At 53.8% G+C, this 26,408-nt stretch overlaps 8 protein-coding genes across 8 annotated transcripts; 4 read left to right on the top strand and 4 right to left on the bottom strand.

The window, feature by feature from the left end:
- Nucleotides 1-35: 35 nt before the first annotated feature.
- Nucleotides 36-2,884, bottom strand: BU26DRAFT_521103 (uncharacterized protein). The gene has a single exon (XM_033829453.1). The coding sequence runs from the start codon at nucleotides 2,526-2,528 to the stop codon at nucleotides 435-437; it is 2,094 nt and encodes a 697-aa protein (XP_033681660.1). The 5' UTR covers nucleotides 2,529-2,884; the 3' UTR covers nucleotides 36-434.
- Nucleotides 2,885-3,506: 622 nt separating this feature from the next.
- On the top strand, nucleotides 3,507-5,267 carry BU26DRAFT_50754 (uncharacterized protein). Its single transcript, XM_033827005.1, has 3 exons — nucleotides 3,507-4,150; nucleotides 4,205-4,758; nucleotides 4,812-5,267. Exons 1-3 carry the CDS (start codon nucleotides 3,738-3,740, stop codon nucleotides 4,964-4,966), a joined length of 1,122 nt encoding a protein of 373 aa, XP_033681659.1. The 5' UTR covers nucleotides 3,507-3,737; the 3' UTR covers nucleotides 4,967-5,267.
- On the bottom strand, nucleotides 5,171-7,951 carry BU26DRAFT_50747 (uncharacterized protein). The gene is made up of 2 exons (XM_033826999.1): nucleotides 7,678-7,951; nucleotides 5,171-7,587 (listed from the first exon to the last, which is right to left on the bottom strand). The coding sequence occupies exons 1-2, from the start codon at nucleotides 7,819-7,821 to the stop codon at nucleotides 5,569-5,571; spliced, it is 2,163 nt and encodes a 720-aa protein (XP_033681658.1). The 5' UTR covers nucleotides 7,822-7,951; the 3' UTR covers nucleotides 5,171-5,568.
- Nucleotides 7,952-8,550: 599 nt separating this feature from the next.
- BU26DRAFT_606868 (uncharacterized protein) lies at nucleotides 8,551-8,952 on the top strand (the record flags this gene model as incomplete). Its single annotated transcript, XM_033835702.1, has 1 exon — nucleotides 8,551-8,952. One exon carries the CDS (start codon nucleotides 8,551-8,553, stop codon nucleotides 8,950-8,952), a length of 402 nt encoding a protein of 133 aa, XP_033681657.1.
- Nucleotides 8,953-9,294: 342 nt separating this feature from the next.
- BU26DRAFT_532403 (Metallo-dependent hydrolase) lies at nucleotides 9,295-11,084 on the bottom strand (the record flags this gene model as incomplete). Its single annotated transcript, XM_033831096.1, has 2 exons — nucleotides 9,295-10,892; nucleotides 10,949-11,084. 2 exons carry the CDS (start codon nucleotides 11,082-11,084, stop codon nucleotides 9,295-9,297), a joined length of 1,734 nt encoding a protein of 577 aa, XP_033681656.1.
- Nucleotides 11,085-11,683: 599 nt separating this feature from the next.
- On the top strand, nucleotides 11,684-18,364 carry BU26DRAFT_567004 (uncharacterized protein; the record flags this gene model as incomplete). The annotated part of the gene is made up of 3 exons (XM_033833602.1): nucleotides 11,684-11,845; nucleotides 11,902-18,291; nucleotides 18,347-18,364. 3 exons carry the CDS (start codon nucleotides 11,684-11,686, stop codon nucleotides 18,362-18,364), a joined length of 6,570 nt encoding a protein of 2,189 aa, XP_033681655.1.
- Nucleotides 18,365-22,839: 4,475 nt separating this feature from the next.
- BU26DRAFT_567002 (uncharacterized protein) lies at nucleotides 22,840-24,705 on the top strand (the record flags this gene model as incomplete). Its single annotated transcript, XM_033833601.1, has 1 exon — nucleotides 22,840-24,705. One exon carries the CDS (start codon nucleotides 22,840-22,842, stop codon nucleotides 24,703-24,705), a length of 1,866 nt encoding a protein of 621 aa, XP_033681654.1.
- Nucleotides 24,706-25,147: 442 nt separating this feature from the next.
- BU26DRAFT_521098 (uncharacterized protein) lies at nucleotides 25,148-26,113 on the bottom strand. Its single transcript, XM_033829452.1, has one exon. It carries the CDS (start codon nucleotides 26,032-26,034, stop codon nucleotides 25,336-25,338), a length of 699 nt encoding a protein of 232 aa, XP_033681653.1. The 5' UTR covers nucleotides 26,035-26,113; the 3' UTR covers nucleotides 25,148-25,335.
- Nucleotides 26,114-26,408: the final 295 nt, after the last annotated feature.

Here is a 26,408-nt window from a genome sequence, read left to right as displayed (position 1 = left end):
ACATCTCAGCTTTGAATAATCGTCGCTGCATATTTGTTTGATCTCATTTCTCGAACTAGTGCACACAGAGGACCATGGCCAGTCAATGATCTGATCTGATCCGCCCTCTGTGGGTATTCCATGCCTCCAATGAGCCAGCCATGTACACTAGACTGCCTCTGAACCACGCATCGATATAAACATAGGGTATACTAACTCCCCCCACGCACACTGTTTCTCCACGGAGTCAGTCGTGGGCTCCACAACGCATGCTGTGCCGAAATACATGGCCCACCTAGCTTTCCGACTCGCCTTCCTTCCGACAACGTAGACATGCTCCATGCTAGACAGACCGATGTCTGCAGCTGCCCTCCCAGGACGCGATAGTAAGCAACAGTTGTTCTCCTTCGTACCATAGTACACGTATAGTCTAGTTCTGGCAACAACAAATCCCCTCAGTCGATGACGACCATGACCTTCGCTTTCTTCTTCTGCGACATGCTTGGTTGGCCGTCGTCCTCGATGATACGCATCTGCTCGCGTATCTCCTCCTCGTTCCTACTCTCATCGTTAGCCTCCCTCTTCCTGCCCGACCGGGAACTTCCGCCGCTGCTCGAATCGCTGCTGCTGGGCAGTAAGTTCTGGCGTCGGACGGGTAGCTTCGAGGTCGCAGGTGCCATGAAATTCCTCAGACTTTTGTGTCCGGCATCGAGCTTGACCTGTGCATTTGGCTGTCCGTCCATGACTTTGATCTTCTTACGCCACGCACCGGGGTCCCGCTCAGTGTCGGACTTGCCGACCTCAAGGCCGTTAATGGTGTGGAGATCGAGCGCCTCGGATCGCGTGTCCCCCCAGTACCATGTCGCGCCGAAGGATTGCGTGATGCGGTTGTCGTGCGCCCTACCGAATGCACGAGCTTCGAGGAGGCCCTCGCGACCTTCGTCCAGTGACGGCGCGGAGTTCAGCCAGAGAAGCATAGCGTCGTGCTCAAAAAGACGGCCTAGGACGCGCGAGAAGGGGACTGCAATTTCTTTGTTTGGCGGATGCAACGGATACATATCTGGGTAGTTCTGCGCGGATTTTGGAGGCTTCGTATCGGTCAGCCATTCCTTGCTTGATCGGGAGGGCTCCGTCGTGTATGCGGCTCCGTAGATCCATGCCTCAGAATTGTATGGCCTGCCCTCATCGTAGTCGTTGGTGGAAGCCTTGTCCAGGTTTAGGATTTTGAGGCGGATGGACTTGATGACGAGGACGTCTGTGCAGACCGATTCGCCATGCGCCTTCGGCAGAAGGCGAACGGTATCACCAATAGCCAACATCTCTGAACCGATATAGATGCCGTGGCATCGGATCTGCGCCTCGGGCCACGTTCCGTGGAAGCGATGTTTGCCTACGAGCGACATGGTCGACATAACCGTTAAGGCGTTTTTGATAGTCGGATGCCAATTGTCTTGGGGTACTTGCTCCAGGTATTCTTTCCACAGGTTGAACGGGCGAGTGTAATGAACTGGAACGTACTTGTACCTCTTAGAGAGGCTCTTGTCGGGGTTATTAGGGCTCGGAAGCGGCTCGACTCGCACGCCGGAATAGCTGACACTGAAATCTTTCTCTCCCTCCTGAAGTGCCTCTGCAGGAGTCTGGCCCACGAGTCCAGCTTCCCACCTTGGTACATCGAGAATCGTCTTCTGGTGGCGGTCGTAGAACACGTACACTCCGGTAGTGGGGTGCCGGACTAACGTAGCATTGTATGGCATCTCGCGGACGTACAGCACGATATCACCAGCTCGTGGCACCCATTGCGGCTCTTTCTTGATCTTGGAGAGGACACCTGGAAGAATCTCTTGCTCCGCTCTCCAATCCAGGCTCATGGGTTCCATAATAGCTTCATCCAACGTACCATGTCGTTTGAGTTTGTCGATGAGATTCCGATAGACGTCAGGCGTGCCTTCTTCATCAACTCGGCTGGTATCCATACCCGTCCCAATCATCTTCGGTCTGCCCTTGAATTGAGGTGCGACCGGGGCTGTCGCGACCGGGGCGGCTTTCTGGGTCGACGTCCGTGAAGATGCTCCACTCGAGCCGCCCTTACTGGAGCCGCCTTTACTGGAGCCGCCTTTACTGGAGCCGCCTTTCGAGAAGAAGCCGCTGGTAAGCCCCGTCTTCGGCAGGACACCTCCTTTAGTGTTGCAGACGGTGCAGGGGCAGCCCAGGCTGCTCCCGCCATTCTCCATGATGTATTGGAAATGGGGAAAGAAGCGATTCGGTGAGTCGAATGGTTTGTGCTGTGGGTGGCCGTAGAGATACTTATCATATATCTTTTGATCTTTTGGACGCGGGCGCTGGAAGAGTGCATATCCCGCCGGCAATCGCTCCAAGATATAGATCATTCCGGGAACTGCCTCACCCCTGGCCTGCATCCACTGTGCGGCAAGCCGCTCGAGGTAAATCGTTGGCGGATTTACTTCTGAATAGGACGGCGAGGTCGGCTTGTGGGTGGCATCTCCATCGGACCCTGGCCTGAGGGGGACAACGATGCGTCTAGTGGACATGCTGCTCACTCACTGCAGCGCAAGAAGCTATAATGCTTGGTGAGTGGGATAGTCGAGTCACCCGTTCGAGACGATGGCGAAGGAGCGTGTATAGTTTGTAGGGGTGAGAGAAGAAGGGTATCGTGGCAGTTAGGAAAGTCAAGAAAACGTGCTGGGTGCCATGCTGGCGGGGAGAGCGTTTGCGGAAAATGGAACGCGCGCGAAGAGAGAAGTCGGTGGAAGAGGACGCGGCGCGTAACATACGCGGCATCTCAAGCTTAGTCCGTCTGGATCAAACGCAGTGATGTAGGGAAAGTAAAGGCACGCGACAGTGCTGCTGGACGAGCGGATTCACTGCGCGTAGAGCAGATCGCACGTCCCGCAAGTGAATGTCGAATTTGGAAGTCACGGCTTGGCAAGAGCGAGGGGGCGTGATCCCTGCCGGCTGCCTTCCACAATGCAGGAACAGCAAGCACACGACTCGTGAACCATACATCGATACCCCTGATGATATCGCCATCGATCGATTTCCCTGCAATTCCGGAGGCTTTATGATGCTCTCGTTCCTCTTATCGTTCGATAAAGCCTTCAACACCGCTTCCACCGCCTCCGCCGCCTCCACGGCACGGCTCACACCTCGTTCCTCTTCGCTTCCGCTCTCGCCAAACCAAACCCCTTCTGACACGCAGCGTCTCCCAGCCCCCAGACAGCAGGGCCAGGGTCTCGATCTGCAGTATTCCCACCCTCAGCTTTACCCGGAATAGCATCGTGTTTTCCCGCTATCCCGCTTCCAGCCCACACAAATGACTTTAGCTTTGAAACCAGCTGCACGGCTGCCACCCCCTAGTCTGCAACGGGAGATGGCGACACCACATCCTTTGCGCCATGCCGTGCAAGCTCTCCACGTGCGGTCCAAGCTCGCTCCCGGCTCGAAGCGCTGGCGATGGGGTGTCCCGAGCGCGCTGCGTCCTTCTCCTCACCTCGTTCCGCTGTCGACTTCGGAAAACTTCTGCACGAGCGTCGAGCATCGAGCATCGAGCGTCCTTCCGAACGAGCACGATATGGATATTTAGGAGGCGGTTGAAACACAGAGAGAACCGGCGAAAGCCATTGGGCGTCCAAGGGACCTGGGACCGCAGACGGGACGCAATTCCACGAGCGGCGCGGCCTTGACCAACCTCGCGAGAAACACGTCCAACCACTCGCACCCGCATCCGCATCTACATCGCCATGGACTTCTGGAACCGCTCATCGAAACAGCACCAGGAAATTGTCGAGCCGCAGCCGAAACGCATCTCCACGCCGGCAGGCCAGCGTCTGTCCGTCATCCTCGAGAATGGCGACTCCCACGCCTCGAAGGCACGTGATTCACATCGGGCGTCGGTACGGAAGAGCGGGTTGAGCCCAGCGCTGGCAGACGCACCGAGAGAGAGCCTGGAGGATAACAGCAACAATTCGAGCGGATATAGTTTCAGCGTGTGGTCGGATGGCGAGAAGAAGTTCGCGGCGTTGAGGAATCACAAGCAGATTGCGAAGAGAGGAGGGTGGAAACGGCTGGCTATTATACTAGCGATACTAGTCGCCATTATAATAGCGCTGGCGGTAGGATTGGCTGTTGGGTTGAAAAAGAAGAAGACAAGCAGGTATGGCGAGGATGCCGCTCCTGTATGTACAAGTGATAGACTGACGGCAACCAGCTCAACCACCGATGACCCCCAACAAGCCTCCGACCCGACCGCTTCCCTATCCCCTACGTCTCCCTCCTCCCCGACATCCACATCCACTATCAGCGTACCCCCCGACTTCCCGCTAGGTTCCTACTCTCTTGTAACGTTCCTCGACACCGTCCAAACAAACTGCACAGCAAACCCGGCAACCTGGACATGCTATCCCTACTCGACGTACTACTCCGACCGCTCAAAAGCCGTCGCGACTTTCAACTGGATAATATCTGGGTCTGCGGGCGCTTACACCATCTCCTCGACGGAGAATCCTTTCTCGATATCATTCAAGAACGCCGACTTCGAGTTGCTGGATGAGGGCAAGGATACGGAGAGATACAGATTTCAAATCAGCTCGACCAAGACAGTGACCCCGAGCACGAATCTAACCGACGATAACGCGAGTACGGAGTGCAATTTCGACAACACGGATCTGCAGGCGTATCTGTACACGAAGATGGCAAAATCCTACCCGGATACAGAGCATGGCGATCCGACGGGTGACCCTAGCTCCACCGTGTGGCCCTTTGGTAAGCCCTCCTAATCACCCTGAGAGGGCATTGAAAAGCTAACAGGCTCGTAGCTGTACGCGTCGAACAACTCGTCGGCGGCGGCCAAAGCGTGCCCAGCTGCTACAAGATGTCCGACGGGCAACAAGGCGACCAGATCACCCTCGACGCGCAAGACGCCGGATCGCTATGCTCCTGCCTGTACAAAAACTGGCTTACACCTACCTGAATGGGCCCGGTCCCAGCACTTTTCTCATCCGCTCGTCTGTCCTTGCTCTATATATCCCACGTGCCTATTGTACTGTACAATGTCTGTAAGCTAGCATGGTGTCTTGGTGTCACTTGTCAATTTCGTAGAATCCAGTGTTCATTTTCGCATTGGAGACGGCCGAGGATTAATGATATTTGTCCATCTTGCCATCGTCTGAACTTCTCAGTTTTCAAGTCATCGTCGCCCTCGGTCTATTAACTAACTACAAATTAATACTTCCCCATACCCTGATCTAAATAAGTGCGGATAGACACTAGGAAATTACCGGACGGTGTCTGTCGGTCTGTCGGTCGGTCGGGGTATATCCATCCAAAAAGCCAGAAAAGTCAAATATCCAAACTCAAACTCATAACCCATGATCCCGTCAATCTACTCGAGGTATAAAACGCCAACGATGCAATGGGACAAATCCAATCTACTCCCATGGATCCAAGATAAACGAACGCCCGCCGCCCCACTTTGAGGCCTGTATAATGGATGGATATCAAGACCAAAAGGGAAAAAAAGGAAGGATAGGAAATGCATTAGCGACTGGCTCCCTTGGGGAAAGGAGAAGAATGTTAATCCTCTGCGAGCGCCTCCCCCAGCGCGTCGGCATCTAGGTCCGTAACTACGACCTTTGTAGGCGTAGGCGGTACGTCGAAGAAGCCCCAAATTGGGCCTGATTGATTGATGCCCGGCGGTCTCAGCTTAATAGGCGCCTCCTTCGGTTTTGCCCCCTTCTTGACCGTATCAGTCGAAGATTGGGTCTCTCCCGATTTGGCCGAGTCGGGGCGGGGAGAAGACGGAGCAGGGGTAGCGCCCCATTTCCCCAACACCCAGCCACCAACCTTCTTCCCCAGCCCTTCGCTCTTCCGGCTGCTGGCGCTGACGTTGCGTTTCTGGGACGCCATGCTTGAGTAGAGCAGCGAGCGATTGAAGGTGCTGCTGTCGAGATTGCGGCGGGAGAGGTGCGGTGTGGCTGTTGCGATCCAGGGCGTGAGTTCTGGATTAAGTGAGCCGCCTCCGGCAGGGGAGGCGAAGCGTGGAGAGGACGAGAGGAGTTGCGAAGGTCGAGATTGAAGAGTGTGGATGTCCATTCCGGAGATGGAGATGAGCGATTCGTGGGATGCAGCTCGACGGAGGAGTGGGGGCCGGATTTGAGTCATTGGAGATACCAAGTCATCGATCTCCTCAGGTGAAGCTTGGGATTCTGATCCTGCGTTGTTAAGGGAGGCATCCTCGCTCTCCTCACGGATCGCAGATTGTGGGTCGAGAGATGGTGAGAGAGTGAAGACTTCGTTTGCGAGCGAGTTCGCGGGACTGACGGCTGAGATGACGGCCGTTGCCGGGCTGCTCTTAGCAGTGATGGAGATGGGTGTGCTTGTACTACGAATTGTCGAAAGGCTTGGTGGTTTCAGGCTTTGCGATTTCTTTCTGTGGTGGCGGAAAGTATCGTCCTGTGTGAATAGCTTAGAGGGTGTGAACATGGGTGATTGGAGGTCGATTGAGTCTGACGGACTCGTAGGCCGTGAAGAGTCATATGGAACGTCGCTGAACACGCGGTCATAGATGGATCCGCGGTGCGACATGGAAAGTGGTGATCCGGGGAGCGAAGGGGCGAGCGTGGTCGCGTTAGACCAGCGATTCGAATTGGGTACGGTTACAGCAGTTTGCGAAAGAATTGCTGCCGAAGTCGATGGATCGGGTGGTGTGAAGTGTGTTGGTGTGAGACTGAAGCGTTTCTTCTTGGGTTTTCGATGCGGCTGTGCCTTGGGCGTTGAACCGTGGTAATGGTGGTGGATATGTAGCTCCTGGTTGAAGACTGGCTCAGTTCCCAGCTCTTTCTGCAACGTAGGGGTAGCGGCGTTGTCGGTGGTCTCCATGGGAGAGACGGGCTGATGGACTCGCAGCTGCTCCCGTAGCCGTTCTACCTCTTCATTTGAGTTAAGCAGCATTTCCCGCAGCTCGAGAATACCATGCTGAAGATTCGCGTTGTCGAGCAGGATGTCCTTAACAAAGTGCGAGACGATATTTGTCCCTCCTTTTTCGGGGCCTGCTTTTGCCTTCAATCTCCCAGCCGCCGTTGCCAGCTCTCCGTCCACGGCCATTCGCCGTTCCATGCGTGCGACAATCTCGACGTGACGTTCCCGCTCTTCCCGAGCCTCCTTTTCGATGCGGTCGATTTGGTCCTGGAGATCCGCTATCGTCTTCTCCGCCCTTCTCCACCGCTGCACCGCCGTCCGCTCATCCCCGATGCTCGTCTCTAGTGTGGACTGCAGCTGCGACTGCTCCCGCTCCAAATCGATCAACTGCCGTTCGAGGGCCTGCGTTCGCGCAGCAAGGGAGCTTAGCCGCTGAATCTCCTCTTCCGTTGAATGCAGCGTATCCGTGAGAGCTTGTACTTGGGCGTCCGACGCTGCTACCGCCTCGTTCAACTGCTCCAGCCGGTCCAAAAGGTCGCGGTTCGCCTTTATCGTCTGCGCATTCCTCTCCTCCAGCTCCATCTTCTCTTTCTCCAAGCCTTCGATCGTGGCGGTCATCTGCCTGCGCTCCCTCTCCGAGTCGGCGACGTAGGCTTCATGGCGGACGAGCAGGGCCTGTAACGCAAAGGTCAGCGACATGGCGCATAGGTTACAAGGATACGAATACGGTCGTCAAGCTACAGTGAGAGTGATCAAAGTGCATACCTGACCTAGTTGAGCGGCCTTGGACACATCGCGTTCTAGGCCCTCGAGCAGCTTTCCATTGTGGGCTAGAAAAGCGCAGTCGTTGCTGCCGCAGCAACATTGGGGCCCTGGAATGCTGCTGCTGCGAGCTATGTCGGAGTCCATAAGTGTGTGCTACCGCGGGGCTGGCGAAGCCGACGCGCGAATAGCCGCTGTCCGCCTGCGCGCTGTAGCTGAAGTTCGTGGTATTGCGGTGCTGTGAGTATCGCTCATACTCGGAGGTAGGTGGTAGGTGTCGATTACATAGGAAATAAGTGGCGGTTGAGTGTTGAGGGAGGAATCACTGGGCCTGGCGGCGCGTGGTACAGCGATGCGTGCCTGACTCGTCCAACAGGATACAGCACCCATCCCTGCCCCTGCACCGCCATGACTCCCCGCTTTGACCAGCCACCTCACTTTCGTTCTTGTTTCTGTTTCACCGTGGAACGATTGGCGCTGCGTTTTCGTATGACCTCATGCGCCATGTGTTCAGCGTTGCAGAGATGCGAGCGCTTCCAGCCACTTGTTTACGGGTGCTGTTGTGCACGACGTCACCGGCGCAGGGCAATCCGCCGAGCGCCCGTTCGGGCAAGGCGATGAAAACCTGGGAGATTACGCTCACGTGCCGCGGTTCGCAGTGTATCGACCGATTTGGACAACTCTACTTGGCGTTCCTTAGGGGGTTAGTCAGCTTATAACTATGGGTGTACGAAGTGAAGGCACCAGTGTATATAAAAGGATGGTAGGTAAGTGGGGGAGCATCAGCTCATACTTTTCGCTTCATCTTTCGTGGTATTTCATTTCGAATTATCGTCAGCCATGTTGCCTATCCGAGTACTATCAAGACGAGCGTCAATGCCAAGCACACACCCAGCACTCATCAAACTCCTTCCATGTGCTCCTATTCAACCTGCCTCCCGCTGCTTCGGCTCCTCAATAATACCACAAATCCCGTCTTCAAAGCCACCGTCCAACCCGACACCAATCCATGAGCCAGCTCCCTTCAACCTCTTCGCTCAAATTCGAGCCTCGAGCCGTCCAGTCCGTTACACTATCTACACCGGCTTTGCGCTCCTGGCGACTGCAGAGACCACTTTCTGGGTAAACGTTATCTATGCGAAGTACTTCGCGTCAGAGGAAGAGCAGGAGAAGGCAGACCAATTGCTAGAGCGCGTGCAGTTAGCTGTTAAGGGGTATAGAGCGACGTGGATGAAGAACTACGGAGATTATTGGGGTGCAAACTTGTGGGGGCTGTAAGGATGTGTGCTCGGGTGGTAGAGATGCCGATCAAACGGTCATGCTTGAGAGACGGAGATTGTTAGGATGGCGGTACCAGGAATTGGGAATTCATGTGGGACAAGAATATAATCTCCCCTCCAGTGCGACGTTGAGTCATGCAAGTCTATTTACCCATCCTCTTTCTCCCGTCTGAGCTGGGCAGTCTTGATCCGCGACTGTTGAATGTGTCCTCTGTTACCCTCTCTTGCGGTAGAGAATTCTCCAGATTTAAGGGCTCGCCATACAGGTCGTATAGCTGACTATAAGTGCGTCGATATCTCCAGAGAACTCCACACCGTGAGGGCTTCTCTCCCCACCAGTTCACTCCTCAGGATCAAGATTCTCATCAACCCCGTACTCATCCACTATCCAAGCGCAAAACCTCTCCCACCTCTTCGTCCACTCTTTCAACCTTTCGGCTCTTATGCCTTTTCCCATCGTCCCTTCTTTGATGTCTTGGACCCACTCTTTCTGGCTGTAGTCCTGGAAGCTCGCCCAGCGCACGCTATTCTCGGCTAGTGAACCTAGGCCTTCGAGTCCAAGATTCTCCCAGCCTTGCAGAGCCTGCCAGAAGTCGTGAGACATCCCAGAGACACCTTGTCCGAGGATAGTGGGGTCGTCGTTGCAAAGCGAGCATGATACGCCGCGGGCCAACAGTGCGGGAAGAGGGTGGCTCATGATGCTACCACAGAGCCGTAACACTTCGTTGGAAACTGGGCAACTTTCGATGAGGATCTTCTTCTCCCTAACCATGTCCATAAGCAACGGATGTTTGTACAGGGAGAAGCCGTGACCGATCCTTCGCGTTCCGAGCAAAATAGCATCGAATAGGTTCTCGTCAACGGAGTCGCCGTCGCCGAGGGTTTCGCCAGCGTGGAAGAAGAAGGGAATGTCGACGCCTTCTTCTGCGCACTTCTTGCGGAAGTAGAAGAGTTCGGGTGCAAGGTCCGCTAGAGGCCGACCGAGGTCTTCTTGGCCCACAAGGTCATATCCGGCGATAAGCTCTGGAAACTCGATTTTCATCTCGATGCATTGTTTCATGCTCTCGATGATCTGACGCTTGTCAAAAGCGCGCACTGTCGTCCAGATCATCCGAGCGCCCCAGAAGTCCTTACCCTCCTCAGATGCCTTGAACTTCTCAATTTCTTCCTCCATATGTTCAAGCATGTTGAAGAAGTCCGGATCCCACTCCTCTTTCCCGAGGCACCTGTAAGGTGTGTAAAATGCCGATCTCATGTCGACGTAGAAGACGCCATCGTCCAGCAGCTGCTTGCACATTTTACGTACAAACTTGCGGAAGATTGGTTCGTAATAGATGATTGAGCCTAGGATTGGGAAGCAGGATATGAATTTGCGCCAGACCTCGTTCGGCCCTTCGTGGTGCTTCAGATGCTCATCCGCCGTGATGGTGGTCCGTGACCGTACCCATTCGATGAAGCCTTCTCGACCTCCGTCCGGGAAACTGTCCGCGGCTTTTGTAAGAGGAACTTGAGTATCTGCAGAATACTCGTCCCTCCATATGGAGATCTCGCTGTTCGCTTTCGTCTTGGAGTAGGTAAAAGAAAACCGTGTCTTTAAGCGCGCCTGCTCGTTCGTCAGCGGCGCATCGCTCCTTATGCATATATCCTCCGTAGCGAACGCCTCCTCGAGCGCCCAGTCCAAGTCCAACATTGCTTCGAGATGACAGTGCAGAAGCGCTCCTTTCGGCATCTTCTTCACAATCTGCCATAGCTTGCTCTTCTCCATGCGGTCCTTGGCGAGTGTGAACATCATTCCAGGGAAGACGTCCACATGCTCGCTCATGAGGCTGTCCTCATACTCTCTGGTCCACAAAGTTTGTCGCTCGGCGAATCTTATCTGAGATACGATCGCGCAGGCCTCTGTGGCCATCGGGGAAAGGCTTTGGCGGAAATGATAGTCTGAACCTGTCAGACGTCGATCCTTTGAGTACTTAGGCGTCTGCCAATCTACCAACCGCTTCGTTGTCTCTTTTCTTGCTCTACTAGGGCGTCTCTTCCGGAAAGATACTTTTGGATGAACGGGTCGCTGAGACTTGGGACGCCCTCGGCCTGCTCCCAATCCTCGTCGTTAAGCGCTAGGTCTGGCGCCATTATCGCCCAGTGCACGCAATGGTCGATGTATCTCTAAGGGGGAAAGAGATTTTCAGAGGTAGCAAAAGTCAAAGAACAGTCACGATCGTTTCCCTCTTGGATGAGCGGCTGACGTAATAGTCGAAAGCGGCTTAGTGCCCGTCTTATCTGGCCCTTATCAGCACGTGAGCCCGCCATTAGCCGCGGTCTGTGCGACGCGGGGTGGCTTCGACTGACCCGACCGCTGGGCTGCCTGGGGACTGCATCATCTGTCCATTCACTGCTGGACATCCGTCCTATCCTAACCCGCCCATTCCCCCGTGATCGCATACGTCGACGAGTGGCTGCCCGCCACACATCCTCACGCCCCTTGACGCTCGCAAACGCTCTCAGTCCCCTCCATTCACCTTTCCTAGAGTCGCGACGAGCAAACCCAGGAATCGCACCTCTTCCGCCGCTGCTGTATATCCTTAGCGAACACGCCTTTCGCTCCCTTGTTGTCTTTTCACTTGTGTCCGGGCTACTGCGCTGGGGCTGTACTTATGGAGTGCCCTTCGGCGCGGCGGTAGGCGCTCGACTCGCCCACCACACACACCGCACCACCGCCAAGCACAATCAACATGGCGTTCTTTTCTGCAGTGTCCTCCTCGATCGGCAAGAAACTTTTGCTGTTCGGTCTTCGGCATATCGATATCCTCGACAAAGATCCGGCCGAGTTTGTTAGTGTCGATGTCGGCAAGAAGACTACGCTCGAAGTGAGGGATGTCGGGCTCCGTGTTAAGGTATAAATATATCTCTGGTATGTGATAGTAGGGCGTATGCTGATTGTATGTTGTAGAAACTCATAGCTCTTCTTCATCTTACGCTGCCGCCGGAAGTCCACCTCTCCAGAGCTCGAGCCTCGCTTCTCCGCGTAACCTTCGTCCTCGACTTCGGTGTACCACAAATTATAATCGAGATAGACGGCATTCAGGTCCATGCTAGATTGCAGGAAGCAGATGCAAATTTGAGCCCCCGCGGGAAAGAACCATCCCCACCCCGGGCGCGGTCTCCGCTTCGCAGGCGGCCATTGTCCCCTCCCCCACCCGCAGACAATTTGAGCGAGTACTCGTCAGGGGACGAAGAGGAACATATTCCGACTGTAGAGGATCTTGCGAAGTCTTTCATCAGAGAAGAGCCGGAGGCCGAGATTCGGGAGCTCGAGCAAGAATTGGAGTCTCAGTCCGCATATCTACAAGAGTCGGTCTCTTCAAGCGATGATGGGGATGATGAGAGCACCGCAGGTATGGGAGCTCCGTTGGCTCTTCCTGCATATCTTCGGAACATTCTCAATACAGCGCTGGATCGTCTGAAAATCATCATCAATAACGTCGATATCGAAGTCCAGGATCAGTTCCCCTCAGACGCCTCAAATGCATCCAAGGAAGACGACGATCCCCATGTGGCGCTGAATTTTCATGTCGGCCGCATTGCCATCGACTCAGTGACTGCTAGCCCCCGGGTAGATATCGAAACTCTCCCGAACCCGGAGCGAGGATCGTCGTCGAAAATCGGAAAGCGTCGAATGCGAGTCGAGAACGTCTTTGCCCGACTGATATCGGATGCAGACAATTTTGTCTCAATGTCGAGGATCTCCAGGTCCACTTCTCCGGCAGACACTCGCTCTGAGGTCTCTTCAAGCCAGAAGAGCCAGAGTGAGCCATCAATTAGTCACGCATCCGTCCGCCGTGAATTCGAGTCTGCTCCTGTCCCAGAAGATGACGTCGTATCGCCCCAAGCTTCGATACATGATCTTCCTTCGATTCGTGATCTGAGCCCAGTCGCAGACCCGCAACCCGAAGCGTCCTCTGTACATAGGATCCCGCTTGCCTCATCTATCCATACCATAGATGATGACAGATTTGCAGATGCTACTTCAGATGATGGTATGGACCGCAGTGCGACGATGGACGAATCGCAGGCCTCCCTACCTGCTCCCGATATGAGTGCGAGTAGCATACTGTACGACGATGAAGGCCTCCTAGATTACGCTGCGCAGAACAATCTTCTCGATTCTCGGGTTGATGATCCACATAACAGTAGACATTTCTCCGAGGAGGGCTCGAATTTGTGGGGCATGGATGGCGCCAGTTCAAGTCGCCAAGAGAGGCACCCTCCTTCCCAAAGCGCATCTGCAACCTCTCAGTTGCTCTCTGTGTCTGCGCTTGGACAGGAACCAGCGTCTGCAATACCCAACGACAACTCACCGTCGCAATCTAGGATATCAGAGCATCCCTGGACAGACAACCTGGATCACGCACGGCATCATCTCCAAGAGGAGCATAGCCCGGAGCAAAGCACACGTAATTCGTCTACTGGTCGTAGCAGCCATTCTCGCCAGGAGGAAGATCTCAGCGAATCCAAAATCTTCTCTCATGATGATGCGGAAAGCATGTACATGAGTGCATTGAGCGCTGCACCATCCGACAGCAGCCATCGCCCCGATATACCAGGGGGCTGGGATTCTTCATCATCGGCATCAAGCCGCGACACCGAGCCTGATACGTCTGGTCCGATCCCGGAAGCCATGGTTGCCAGCAGCATTCTGCGGCCTCAAGCGGAGGCTGACGATGGCTGTGAAACGCCACGTCCTGGAAGTCGACAAAGCATGTTCTCCTCCCCGCATGAAACTGGTCGAGCATCCGCACCGGACCATGTCAAGCGCTCTCTAGGGTCAGAAGATAAACTCCCTCTGAGGCTCGCCAAGCTTTTCTTAACCGTGGACGAAATAACCGTGTGGTTCCCGCTAGGACTCGGCGAAGAGCAACCGCGAGATGAAACTACTGGGCCGACCCCTGAAGAGTCTGGGTTTGATTTTAGACCTCCGAATCTGGCGGATGATTCAATTTTTCAAGAAATGCCCGGCGCTTTCTCCAGTTATGCGCACTCGACGTCGCTGAGGAAAGCTTCCCTTGAAGAAGCCGCGCGAAGGCGTCCGAACCTACGATCCCCCCCGGTGGAGAAACTCATGTCTACGCCTCCTAAACCTACCTCCCAAGAACAGTCCGCAGCCGTTAGCATTGAAGTTGGCACAGTTGTTAGCCACATCGACCTTGCAACGGGACGGATTATGTTCCAGATGCTCAACCGAGCTTTAACGGCCCTGACTAGCCAGGTTACCCAAGGAAAGGAGTCTGTAGAGACACGGGATGCCTCGGTAGGAAGCAAGACTCGATTTAACTTTGAGCTTTCGGTTAAGCGCTTCGGTATCGCTTGGTTTCAGCGGCTTTTTGCCGAATCCATAGCGGAAGGCACGGCATCTTATACCGCGCTTGATCCGAGCTCGCACGACTCTATCCTTAGAATTGGTCTCTCCTCAATTCATGTGGCAAGCCAAAGCGGACCAGAAAAAACCCGCACCAAGCTAGAGATCGGGAAGTTTGTACTCTCCTCTCTCGATCAGGATATCATTGCTTTCCAGAGCCCGCGCCCAAAGTCCCGGAGAACTGTCGGCAACGCCCCAGAGCAATTAATGAATGACGTGGAGATCGATTATGAGCAAGCAAAGGACCGTCGTATCACTGTCGTCACACGCCCCGTCAAGGTCATGTTCGACATGCAGAAACTTGACGAAGCACTGGGTTCTTTCGGAGGATTCAGCGGTGTCCTGGAGTTGAGCAATTCCATTACTTCGAACACGATGAACAGCCCGGTGCTCTCACCCACGCCGCCTCGGCCTCGCGGCGTGCATTTCAGAGACACACCAGCACCTGTCCCTCAGGCTAGTCAATCCAGCCTCCCGAAGATCCATGTTCAGTTCGGCGAAGTTACGTTCGTGCTCAAGGGAAAGAGCTGTGCCATGCAACTCCAGACAACGTCGGTCCGCTTGGCGGTTCGAGAAAGCAATTTACGCCTGAAAGTGTCAGAGGTGCAACTTTCTGGGCCATACGTAGAGCAGTCTCAGATCGAAGCTCCCCTCATGATCGAAGTCAAAAATACGACCGTGAACTTCCTTTTCACACCAGAGGAAGTAGACTTAACGAGGCTTATCTCCATGATCACCCCTTCCAAGGACCCGTACGAGAACGACGAGGACATACTCATCGATACTCTACTTCGTCAACGCCGAAAAGGATCTGTTTTTCGCGCAGAAGTGGGTAGTGTTGGAGTGCGCGTCTCTGACATCGCGCAGTTGAAGACACTAGAAGCACTGGGTGCGGAGCTCGCAAAGCTGTCCAAAGTCACAAAGTATCTGCCGGATGATGATCGCCCTGGCATCCTTACCCTTGCGATGGTACAGCAACTCGACGTCAGCGCAATGATCAATGAACGGTTGGGAGATGTGTCCGCCTCGGTCAAAGATGCATCGATCGCGCATGTGGGCGTCCCGGCACTCTTCGCGGCTGAAGTTGGGAAAGCTGCCGTCCACCGAGGTGATGAGGTTTTGGTTCACGAAGTCGTTAGGCTACGTGCGCAGGATCAGCTACCCATGATCATGATGCGGATCATTGGGGATGAAATGGAACCTGTGGTCAAGGCGAAGCTCTTCAATCTTTGCACGGAGTATCGCGTTTCGACGATAATGGCTGCGCTGGGCATCTCCGACGATGGCACCGTTGATGACATTGCCCTTGGCCTCGCGTCTTCCGTCGCCACAATTACAGGAGCGTCGTCACCGAAGAGCCTGAGCAGGCAGAGCTCTGCATCGGCTTCCCCGTCATCAAATAGCGCGAAACCTCTGCACATCGACCTCCTCCTCAGAAGCTGTGCACTTGGGCTGAATCCTCGAAAGTTCCCTGCGAAAGGCCTCTTTGTCCTCACCGACGCGCATTTTCTAGGAAAGCAATCCAAGAGGATGGATTATTCGATTGAGGTCGAACTTCGTAAAGCCTCCATCCATGCTATCGACGATGTTGCGCGACTTGAGGAGAAACGACAGTCAATTTTGCCTTCGTCCGGTACCACGCCCTCACATCGACATCTGCAAGAGCTACATGAGCTCGGGTACGTGTCTCTCAGCTCCATATCCGCGGCGAAGGTGCTGGTTAGCATTCAAGGAGATGGGAAAGATCAGCCTCAGCTAGTGGACGTGGAGTTTAAAAACGAGCTCTTCGTTCTTGAGTCCTGCGCAGATTCGACCCAAACTCTTATTGCGGTCTTGAATGGGCTACAACCACCAACCCCACCGTCGACGGCCGAGCGGTATCGGACTATAGTTCCATTGCAGCAGATGATGCAGTCTTTCTCGGGAGATGCCATTTCCGCACCGGAGGGTGGGGAGGATGACAATTTCATGGAGAACGCCGACCTTGTTCCGGATGAAGTGCCGACGAACCTTGAGTTTGTAGGCAGTTTCTACAATCAAGAGTCGCTTCCGACCGAAGAGGAACTCGGAGACAGCATGCTCGGCGAGGACGACCTTGGAGCTTTAGCAACGCCGCCGGTCATACGTCAGCGCGGCGACCGAGGCCTCTTGGAGAGCTTCCAGGAGCAGTACGAAGTTGCTGAGGGCGAGCAGGAGTTCGACTTTAATGAGGACTACTTCAAGGACTCAGACTCCGAACACAAAGGCAAGGCTCGGAAATGGGACTCAACAAAGAATCAGTACCACCTCACCAACGAGTTCAAGGTGCCAAATGCTCCTCTCAAGGTCCGTATTCGCGATATGAACATTATATGGAACCTCTTCGACGGCTATGACTGGCCGCGAACGCGCAGCATTATCGCTCAAGCCGTTGATGACGTGGAAGCCCGGGCCGAGGAGCGACGACGGAAGCCTCGAGAAGAAGATGAAGACGACGATTTTGTTGAGGAAGATTTCCTCTTCAACTCCGTCTGGATAGGTGTTCCTATCAAGGACGAGAAAGGCGCACTTGCACGACAGATCAACCGGGATATCGACGACCAGGTGAGCGAAACTGGGAGTTATGCTACGTCGACGGCCACTCGATCCACTGGCGCCACAGTTCGACCTCGTAGCATAACGAAGTCTAGACGGCGGTTGAAATTAGAACGCAGCAAGCACAAAAAAATTGCCTTTCAGCTAATGGGCGTTGCTGTGGATCTCGTGGTTTATCCTCCTGATACGGGCGAGACGGTCAACTCTGTTGATGTCAGGGTTCAGGATTTCGAGATCTATGACCATGTTCCTAGCTCGACCTGGAAGAAGTTCGTCACATGTCTCATCGAGCCCAGCCAGCGCGAGATGAACCGTCCCATGATCGACCTCGAGCTCCTGACGGTAAAGCCGGTCACGGATCTGGCTGCGTCTGAACTAGTGATTAGGGTAACCGTCCTCCCTCTTCGTCTGCATGTGGATCAGGATGCGCTCGACTTCATTACGCGCTTCTTCGAATTCAAGGACGACACCGCCCTAGACAGTTCCACGCCGTCTGAGCAACCATTCATTCAGCGTCTTGAGGTGAACGCTGTGACACTCAAGCTTGACTACAAGCCCAAGAGGGTTGATTATCGCGGCCTGCGCTCGGGCCACACGACTGAATTCATGAACTTCTTGATCTTGGATGGTTCAGACATTATCCTTCGCCATGCCATTGTCTACGGTATCACCTCATTCGATAAGCTTCATAAGACATTGAACGATGTCTGGATGCCCGACGTCAAGCGCAATCAGCTACCCGGCGTTCTGTCTGGCCTTGCAGCTGTTCGGCCACTCGTCAACGTGGGTTCTGGCGTCCGCGATCTCGTCGTGGTCCCCATGCGCGAATACAAGAAAGACGGTCGGATAGTCCGTAGCCTCCAGAAAGGCGTCTATGCCTTTGCCACAAACACCACGTCTGAAGTTGCGCGTCTGGGCGCTAAAGTCGCCATTGGAGCACAGAATATCCTAGAAGGAGCAGAGAAGTTCCTCAATCCGGATCAAGCATCACCTGGCCGTGGATCTTCTATCGGCCACCACGACTGGGATGGCGAAGATCCCTCATGCTCGGATTCTGAAGAGCCCCGCGCTGTATCGAACTATGCACACCAGCCCATTGGCGTGCGTGTCGGTCTTCGGAGCGCTGCACGCTCTCTGGAACGGGATCTGCTCACTGCCCGCGACGCGGTAATAGCAATACCGTCGGAGGTTATGGAGACGGGTACGGGTGCCGGCATGGCGAAGGCTATTGCTCGGAGGGCACCTACGATTATTCTGAGACCGGCTATCGGAACTACAAAGGCCGTTTCAAACGCCCTGTTGGGCGTCGGTAATGCCTTGGATGCGCAGAGTCGGCGGAAGATTGACGACGTCAGTTATCCCCTTATTCCAAAGCTAGGATTCTAGCGTACTGACTGCCACACAGAAATACAAGTCGTACTAGTCGGCCAGCCGAGGGTCAAAGCGGCATATAAAGCGGGTGGCGCATCGTGTGAGGAGTTGGCAGCGGTCATTGCAATTGCTCTTCCTACGCATATTCTTTCTTCATTTCTTTGCGAATGGTTCTCGTGTTTGCTTTGCCAAATTGCATAGCGACGGTTCTAAATCCCGGTCTGGCGTCGCCGCTCACTTTCTTTCTCTACATTGCATGTAAGGTTGGCATCTAGCACGGTATATTCGGCGTTTTCTTGATATTTCATCGCAGATTGGTACTTTGAATGAGACAGGGGGGACTAGTAGGATACCCTAAACGCATAGGAGCATATCAAGGAGGTGCATATGAGAGAATGTTGTGCGCATATAGATGTATTGAAGGAGTGGAATGAAACGAAGATGATTATTCAGTGTTGGGATTGGATCTATGGTACGTATACCCCGGATCCGCGGTCCCGAGCGTATACCCATGGTTCACAGTCGCGAGTACCCGTGGACTCGTCGCAGCTACGCCGCCTTCCGGAGCCTGAGGATGCCCAGCACATGAGTGATGTAGGTAGATCGCAATCCAGCTCAAGCCGATGAGCACCGTCCGACTTGACTGCCATCACTTCAACCACACCCGACGCGATTGCCGTGTTCGAAGCACCTCAAATCCAGCATTGTGGCCAGCTTCCTATCACGCACAGCGACTCACCCAACGGCAGAATCCGTGTTCGCCAGAGCACTCTCGACTTGTCCTTGACCGGCGCCCATCCACACTTGACAGCCGTTCAAACCCGCGGAAAACTCTTCCTAACGCCTTTAGCAGGGAAAGAGTAAGGCTTGGTAAAGAGTTTATTACCCCCTTCTTCGCCAATTAAGACTTATGCTAACTGTATCGCCACCTTTGTAGCCCAATGCGGCCCTGTACGCGGACGCTGGCCCAAGCCTTTGCTGACAGGCAAGAACAAATGAGCGCTCTGATGGACCAGAACCGCCTCTCTTTGCTCAGCCTCTCCGCTGAGCTGCTTAACGAAGTCTACGGCTACTTGTGCACGTCGGCGAACCCAGTACGTATCATAGCGAGCCCTGCGACTTGTGCAACCGTACCCGCGAGGATTGATGCTGGGCCTAAGCGTGACCTGTGGCATCCCTCCGCCTCTACGGCTGTGTCTTTTCCCGACCGCGCTCCATGGCGACCCTGCATTGCGTTGCTTTTCACATGCAAGCAAATATACCAGGAGGCAGCCTCAACCATGTATGCCACCAATACATTCGTGGTCGCTCCGCCTGCGGGTTTCTGCTGGCGGTCGGAGAAGAGGATCTCCCAGTACGTTGCGAATGGAGCAGAATGGCTAAGGCAACTGAGTTCGACACACCTTTCGCTACTTCTGCATGTCACCTTTGAGCTCGACGACGGCTGTACACATGCGAAGCAGCGCAGATGTCGCCATGGTAGCGGGTCCTGGCTATTTGGCAGCCCTTATTCTGTCGAAAACCTCACTCACCAAACTATCGACCTGAAGCCCATTATCGATCTTCTCTGGAACCCGACACGACGCTTCGAAATACAGTTCGTGAGGCCAAAACATCGATCGCACATGCGGTATTCGAGGGACCGCCCTAGGACGAGCCCAAAGGATATAACGGCCATTGTACGCGGTTTCGAGCAGGGTCGTCTCTGTAACAGGGCACAATCATCCTTCATTGCCGAGATCAACGTCAACAGGTGCGGCAATGGCGGGTTCGTCGTCTACAAGTATCATACGTCACAGCGGCTCGCAGAGTCAGAGCGAGTATACATCACGCACATCGAGAAGGCCGATAAGGCCGACGACGATTGGATCCGCAATACTGGCTGGACCATCAAACCTCACGAGTCTGATGTGCGCAATGAGACCGGCCATGCCAACAGCATCACACCCTCCTGGTACCCCAAGAGGAAACGACGACCTTGTCTGAACGGGCTACCGAAGAATGTGCTATCCAACATCTACATGTACACTATACACCCGGGGATATCCGTCGACCTTGATACCCAGGCCGGCTTTGGAATCCCCACGGCGCTGCTAGGGGTGTGCAGAGCTGTGCGCAAAGGGCTTCAGGATACATTCCAGAACACGTTTCGCATCACACTGGGCATGGGTTCTTCCAAGACGCGTACTTCGTTCGGCCAATTCGCGCAATTGCGCCAGTTTGCTCGGAGCCGGCGTATGATGAAGCGTGAAGGACATCTCAAGAAAAACTACCCCTACGTGGAACATCAAAGGATCGTGTTCCAACTGAACTTCGCAGTTGATACTCCCACGACCTTAGATAAGCTCCGCATCGACGTTATTGACTTCCTGGCCGCGACTGCGTATGTACAAGAAGCGGTCGTGACTGTCGCACTGCGCTGCGAGCCTGAGGGGTTGGTAGAGAAGGTATTCACACTATCTAAGCTCCGGCTCAACGTCTACAAGTTTCTTTCAGCGGCTCTCCAGCAGCCTGAGAAGAACGAGCATGGCTGTCCGCAGATTACGATCGATGGATACGGCAATGTGCTTGGTTTTCGGACCATGGTGTCTACCGGAGCCGACTACATCTCGGAGACCTTCCTTGATGTATCGGTTTCTACCTTCGATGGCGGACTTTCATGGGCAGGAGATACGGCCCCCACCAAGGACTATCCGAAATTGGAGTACCCAGTCGTCAAGGTCCCGATCCGATGCCTTTACACCTATCTACAGTCTAGGCTGTGTCCTGAGAATGTGCATGGTTTCGAAGCTCAATGTAAGTGACTATTTCTCTATAAGATGCAGCATGGCAATTGACTAATGTTTTAGGCTACGAGCTATTGATGGCATGAGTACTGGTACGTAGGTCGCCGTACACACTCGCTTCTCGACGAGGAGCCTGCAGAACAACTTCATGATGAGACTCCAAGGAGTCCTACGCATTGAGGTTTCACGGTGTTGAATTGACTGTAGATTATCACTGCTAATCTGTCTGTCGCTTCCTGTCTCTTGGTATGCTCCCATTGTCGCCACCGCTGTCCTTCCGCTGCGGCTCAGTCCACATGGCCTATGTTGTCGATGTAGATCTGCCGTACTGGTGCGAGGAGGTTGTCGTAGTAAACGGCCAAGTCGCGGGCCCACCGCTTCTCAACGGGATTAGGGTTATTAAGTAGTCGGCGAAGGAGTTAGTGTAGTCGCCGTTGCTTCTTCCTAACAAAGGCTCAATCCTCTACGAGTTGTTAATAAGGCCCTGTAGAGACTGTGTCGTACATACTCCACCTAGTAAGCTAGCCTATAAGGATGTTACAGCGTACGAGCATTAAGCGCACGTTCTTAATGTAGTCGTAGTCCTTAGCAAGCGCCTTCTTAACTTTAAGCTGGACGGTGGTTAGGGTTTGCGCCCCTGGCGGAAGAGCCTAAGTCCTAATGTAGTTGGTGCTGTTAGTAGCTGGGCCCCTTAGGAGTTAAGTTGCTATCTTAATGTTAAAGGTGATGAGATAGAGAAGAATAACAGAGCAGAGCCGTTTTATCGTTTGCTAGTCGACTACGTATCTTTTCGAGTTGAAAGCGTTGGGCGTTCAAATTTCCTATTGCTAGATGTTGCCTACACTAAACCGTAGATCCTTTCTGTACTAAACCGCTAAACCTTTTAATAATACCCCTTCTGTATGCGGATTTAGAAATATAGCGTCTTTTTTGCTGCTACTGTATATGTAGTATGCTCGCATCTTCTTTATGACGAGGTCGAGCGAATCGATGACTGCGCCGTACACACTCTAGCAAGTCTCAGCTTCAACCGCGGAAAGCTCCTCCTGGAGGCCTTCAATAGGTGCAAACCTATAACATATACCAAATATACCTCCACCTTTGCGCTGCCTGCCGGTATTGGAGTCTGCGCGGTATCCGATTAAAATAAGCGTGATGGAGAAGATAATGGCCACTTGGGCATCTTGATAAAACGGCTCAACGGAAAGTGAAGGTCAGGTCGAAGAAAAGTTTGTAATCTCTATTACTCCCGTGCGCGCCTCAATTTCTTTCTTCAATTAAATGGCCACTTCTCTAAGCTCTCACTGTGCACCCTCGTCTGGCTTATCCCATATCGCTCCTGCGACTCCCGGTGCTCGCTTTCCTTCCCTCACGGAACGTGGCAGCACACATCATTGAGCGTATCAAAGCCTCAGCGCGTCTTAGATCTTTATGTGTTGAAGACCTAGTAGCTCTGCAAACGCAAATATTGAGATTTGTCGCTTGCCCCCCCCCCCCCCCCCCCCCCCCCCCCGGCTCACCTCCGCGACGCGGTGATGCAAGAAGCAGGGCTAAGTACGTCCCTTCACCCTGCAAAATCCACTCCCTTTCTCTCTCACCTTCAGGTAAAGCAGTGCTTCTGCTGACTAAGGTTGCAGCGTCGACGGAGTCGCTCCTGCTGTCTTCAACCCTCCATCCCTCAACCTCTAACCTCCTACCAACCATCACTGCAAATCCCACACCAGGCTCTCTACGCCAGATCATGGCGGTGGCAGACCTGGCCGCGGATGCGATGCCGACGAGAGTTGCCTTCTTGGACGAACCCCATTACGAAGAACGACAGAGCAAAAGGCCGGCCAATGTCTGGATCCCTAGGGGAACATCACACCCCGAGGACCCCACTGCACCGTCTTTCCTGAGCACACTGCCAGCTGAGATTCGCAATGAGGTCTACAACTTACTGTTCAAGCGCGATGAGCCGATAGTGGTCTTGGATCCTGAGGAATGCCGGGAGGATCTGGACTGCTGCTTAGATGCCGATTCTGAGACGGATGATGAAGAGACTGAAGGAGTTGGAGACGCAACCGAGATCAAGCATCAAGAGTGGAAATACCCAAATTTAGTGGAGAGGGCTTCCGATTCCATCGGGCACGCTATTCCCTTCCTTCGCAGCTGCCGACAAATCTACACCGAGGCCGTTGTTATCCTGTACAGTGGAAACAATTTCCTCGTCAGCGTTCCCTTCCACGTCCATAATCAAGAAATGAGCCAGATCCAGTGGAGCGTATCATGGCTGGAAGAAATGGGCACCAATTTGGACCTTCTGCGCAAAGTTGTCATTGACATAGACCCAAGCTGTCCCACATGGTGCGTCAGGAGCGATGTCCGGATCGACATTCTCCCCCTGGTCAAATGGTTCTGGGCCCATCCAGCGACGAAGTGCCAGATAACATTTGCGAATGCCAAAGGGAAACTGCAATACAATGTCCACGCACCTGCACTGAGAAACGACATCAACGCCGCCGTGCTAAATAATGTTATGCATGCACTGGTTAATGTGGATCGGCTTGGGCTCAAGAGATATGGGCGTTTTGAGCGGACTCTCGGTCATATCTGGATGAGCGACGCACTTGATTACGGAATCAGCGAATACCCATCTACACAGATAAATCCCGCGGGTGATCTAAAGCGACCGTTCAGCGTTAGACGGGCAGGGAAAAAGATTCGTTGGGCAACTTGGATCCGCGATCCAAGCTTTCTTGCATTTCCGTTCCCTCCACAACTGCGCAACAAGGTCCTGGACTACGCCATCCAGTCAGAAAAACCTGTCATATGCGATGTGGATCTGAAAATTGCGAACGGACTCAATATAAATCTCTTTGGAATCGATCAATGGACGCGACGGTATGTGGCAAATCGTTTCAATTCTTTGAATACTTTCACCATCCAAATGACGGCAACGGAGAAACGGACGAACTTCTCCAATTACGAAAATTTGCGCCAATGGCTGGAAAGTCCTATAAGCGCGCTCTACCCCTCACGTTTCCAGTACAAGCCGAAATACTCGGCGTCAGGCCCTCCAGTCATCGTGTTACATTTCGAGTTGGACACGGCGGTTACATTGCGTCAGCTGCGAATTAACGTTACTGAGTTCATCAGATTAACCTATGGGCTTTCTTTCTACAGCTTGTTACGTTTTACTCTGAGGTGTCAGCGTGATGGACAAGAGCAGTTGGAGGAATGCACCTTGGAGCTTCACGAGATGCGGCGCAGCTGCTTCATTCTCCTTTCCAACATCCTGAGCGGAACACTAATGGAAGAGCAAGAGTGCCCTCAGATATGGATCAATGGAGAAGGCGTGGCAGTCCAAGCGGTCTATCCTGTCGACAAAAACAGGACAGTGAATTGGGCTATCCCACGCAAAATCACCCATATGACGAACGCCGAAGTGGAATGCATTCAAAACTCTCTCTTACTAGGTTCCGATCTGCACCATGACATCGATATCTGGGACCGCGGTTATCCATCGTATAACGACGCATTGAAGAAGAGCAAATCCCTGTCCGCCATGTGGAAGTCTCTGCGAGATCTGGACTGGCCGGAGCGATTCCAATTTCTCGATAACTAGAGCAGCGAGCGAGCCTCGCCCGAACTCCTTCTCTTACTGGGGTAGAACCTCTTGCCTATTCGACTACCAATCAAGGACTCTCCTGATCGTGGAGTTCGAAATCATGTCCATATATTCCGAGGGCATCAGCGTATGTAACACCACCATTCCCCCGACGCTCCCACTTCGTCAGGCCTTGGATATCGACGAGGGAACTTTCGGTCGGCAGCATCGCCTTTATATGATACATATCTTTGGTGGTTTTACTTGGAGCGATTTCTCGTCCGCCGTCAGACTTCACCGGTGCCCGCATTCGGAGCACTGGGCATGCAAAAAAAAGCATTTCACATGATTTACTGCACCACAATATAGGTAAAGGACGCCCTCAGAGAGCGGCACATGCTTCAGGTAGGAGTTATGCTCTCAAACGTATTCAAATACAATACCAGAAGTATTTCATATGCATAACATCATTGGTGCTTAACTCTACATAAAGCGCGCCTACCTATAGATGAACAGACAGATCTCAGCGCGTTTCTCTTCCCGCCCCATGGCACAAAGCCTTTCTTTCCTTTCATTCCATCGTCACCTCTTCTTCTTAGTCACCTACTGCATCCTCCCGCGTTCCTACTTGGCGCTCCTTACCGCGTTCTACTCTTTCTTACCTATCCACCTGATAGTCTCATACCCCGTCGCCTGCCTCACCTCCCTCGGTGCCGCCCAAAACGCACTGATAACCTCCCTCCGCACCGTTCCATACGATCGAGGGAAGGAGGCACACGTCACATTCGTTCGCCTCGTAACCGGATTCTGCGTGCTCTCCTCTGTTTCTCCCGAGACGGATATGTCTGGCTCCCCGATCGGCTCCGGCTCCTCGAAGACTTGGATTCTGATTCGAGGCCGCTGCTTCGCAGGGAGGATCCGTGCACTCTCGTTCGTCAGCTCCTGACACTTGCGGACACGGATGCGGAGCCGACATTGCACTGGCTGTGCGGGCAAGTAGGAGGGGACAGACTCTTCTTGGGGTTCTGGGGATTCGCTGCGACGCATGTGGAGGCAGAGCTTTTGGGGCGGCGGTGGTGCATAGGGCGGAGAGGGCGGAAAATGCGAAGTGTGGATAGTGCCGGTGAAGGGATTTGTTCGGATGGTAGTGCGATTGCGAGGATTGGGAGCAGGGCGGATGGAGTCGTAGGGGCTTGATCGCTGAGTCTCTGAAGCGTAGGAATTCGAGTTAATGGGTTCGGAAGCGAAGGAATTCGCGCGGAAGCTACTGGAGGCGTACGGGCTCGTCGTCGGCAGCTCGCTAGCGCATTGGTCGATGAAAGGATCATCGAAGTCACCAAGCTCCATGTCCACGTCAAACGGATTCTTCCTCAACGCGCCGACTCTGAGATAAGACTTCGTGCTCTGTTCTGCCGGGGGCGGCGTGCATATCCCCTGGCCAACCGGAGACGACTCGCTTCTTGCGGGGCTCGCATCGCACTCCTCATGCATGTCTTCATCCCGGACCACCTCCGCATCTTGATCCCACTCCTCGTTCAGATCCTCATCCACACCCACACCCTCACCCTCACCCATTCTCTCATCCCCGTCTACGCCCTCACCCTCACTCTCCCCCTCCCCTCTATCCTGCTCCTCCCCCAACCTCTTCAACTCCGCAAGCAGAGCCCTAAAATCGCTCTTCGTCCACACCTTCGTCGGATTCGTCTCCTCCCACGCACAGC

This window comes from Trematosphaeria pertusa (assembly GCF_010094035.1).
Source record: "Trematosphaeria pertusa strain CBS 122368 unplaced genomic scaffold BU26scaffold_10, whole genome shotgun sequence".
Lineage (NCBI taxonomy): Eukaryota > Fungi > Ascomycota > Dothideomycetes > Pleosporales > Trematosphaeriaceae > Trematosphaeria > Trematosphaeria pertusa.
The sequence above is the reverse complement of the archived record's forward strand: the minus strand, read 5'-3'. Positions and strand labels throughout refer to the sequence as shown.

What these genes read in the sequence shown, in the direction of transcription:
- BU26DRAFT_521103 (XM_033829453.1), bottom strand. Translation starts at nt 2,528, where the DNA reads ATGTCCACTAGACGCATCGTTGTCCCCCTCAGGCCAGGGTCCGATGGA.
- BU26DRAFT_50754 (XM_033827005.1), top strand. Translation starts at nt 3,738, where the DNA reads ATGGACTTCTGGAACCGCTCATCGAAACAGCACCAGGAAATTGTCGAG. An exon ending in AAAAAGAAGAAGACAAGCAG is followed by an intron (nt 4,151 to 4,204) that starts GTATGGCGAGGA and finishes GACGGCAACCAG; the next exon opens with CTCAACCACCGATGACCCCC. An exon ending in CTCCACCGTGTGGCCCTTTG is followed by an intron (nt 4,759 to 4,811) that starts GTAAGCCCTCCT and finishes ACAGGCTCGTAG; the next exon opens with CTGTACGCGTCGAACAACTC.
- BU26DRAFT_50747 (XM_033826999.1), bottom strand. Translation starts at nt 7,821, where the DNA reads ATGGACTCCGACATAGCTCGCAGCAGCAGCATTCCAGGGCCCCAATGT. An exon ending in AGGCCGCTCAACTAGGTCAG is followed by an intron (nt 7,588 to 7,677) that starts GTATGCACTTTG and finishes TTTGCGTTACAG; the next exon opens with GCCCTGCTCGTCCGCCATGA.
- BU26DRAFT_521098 (XM_033829452.1), bottom strand. Translation starts at nt 26,034, where the DNA reads ATGGAGCTTGGTGACTTCGATGATCCTTTCATCGACCAATGCGCTAGC.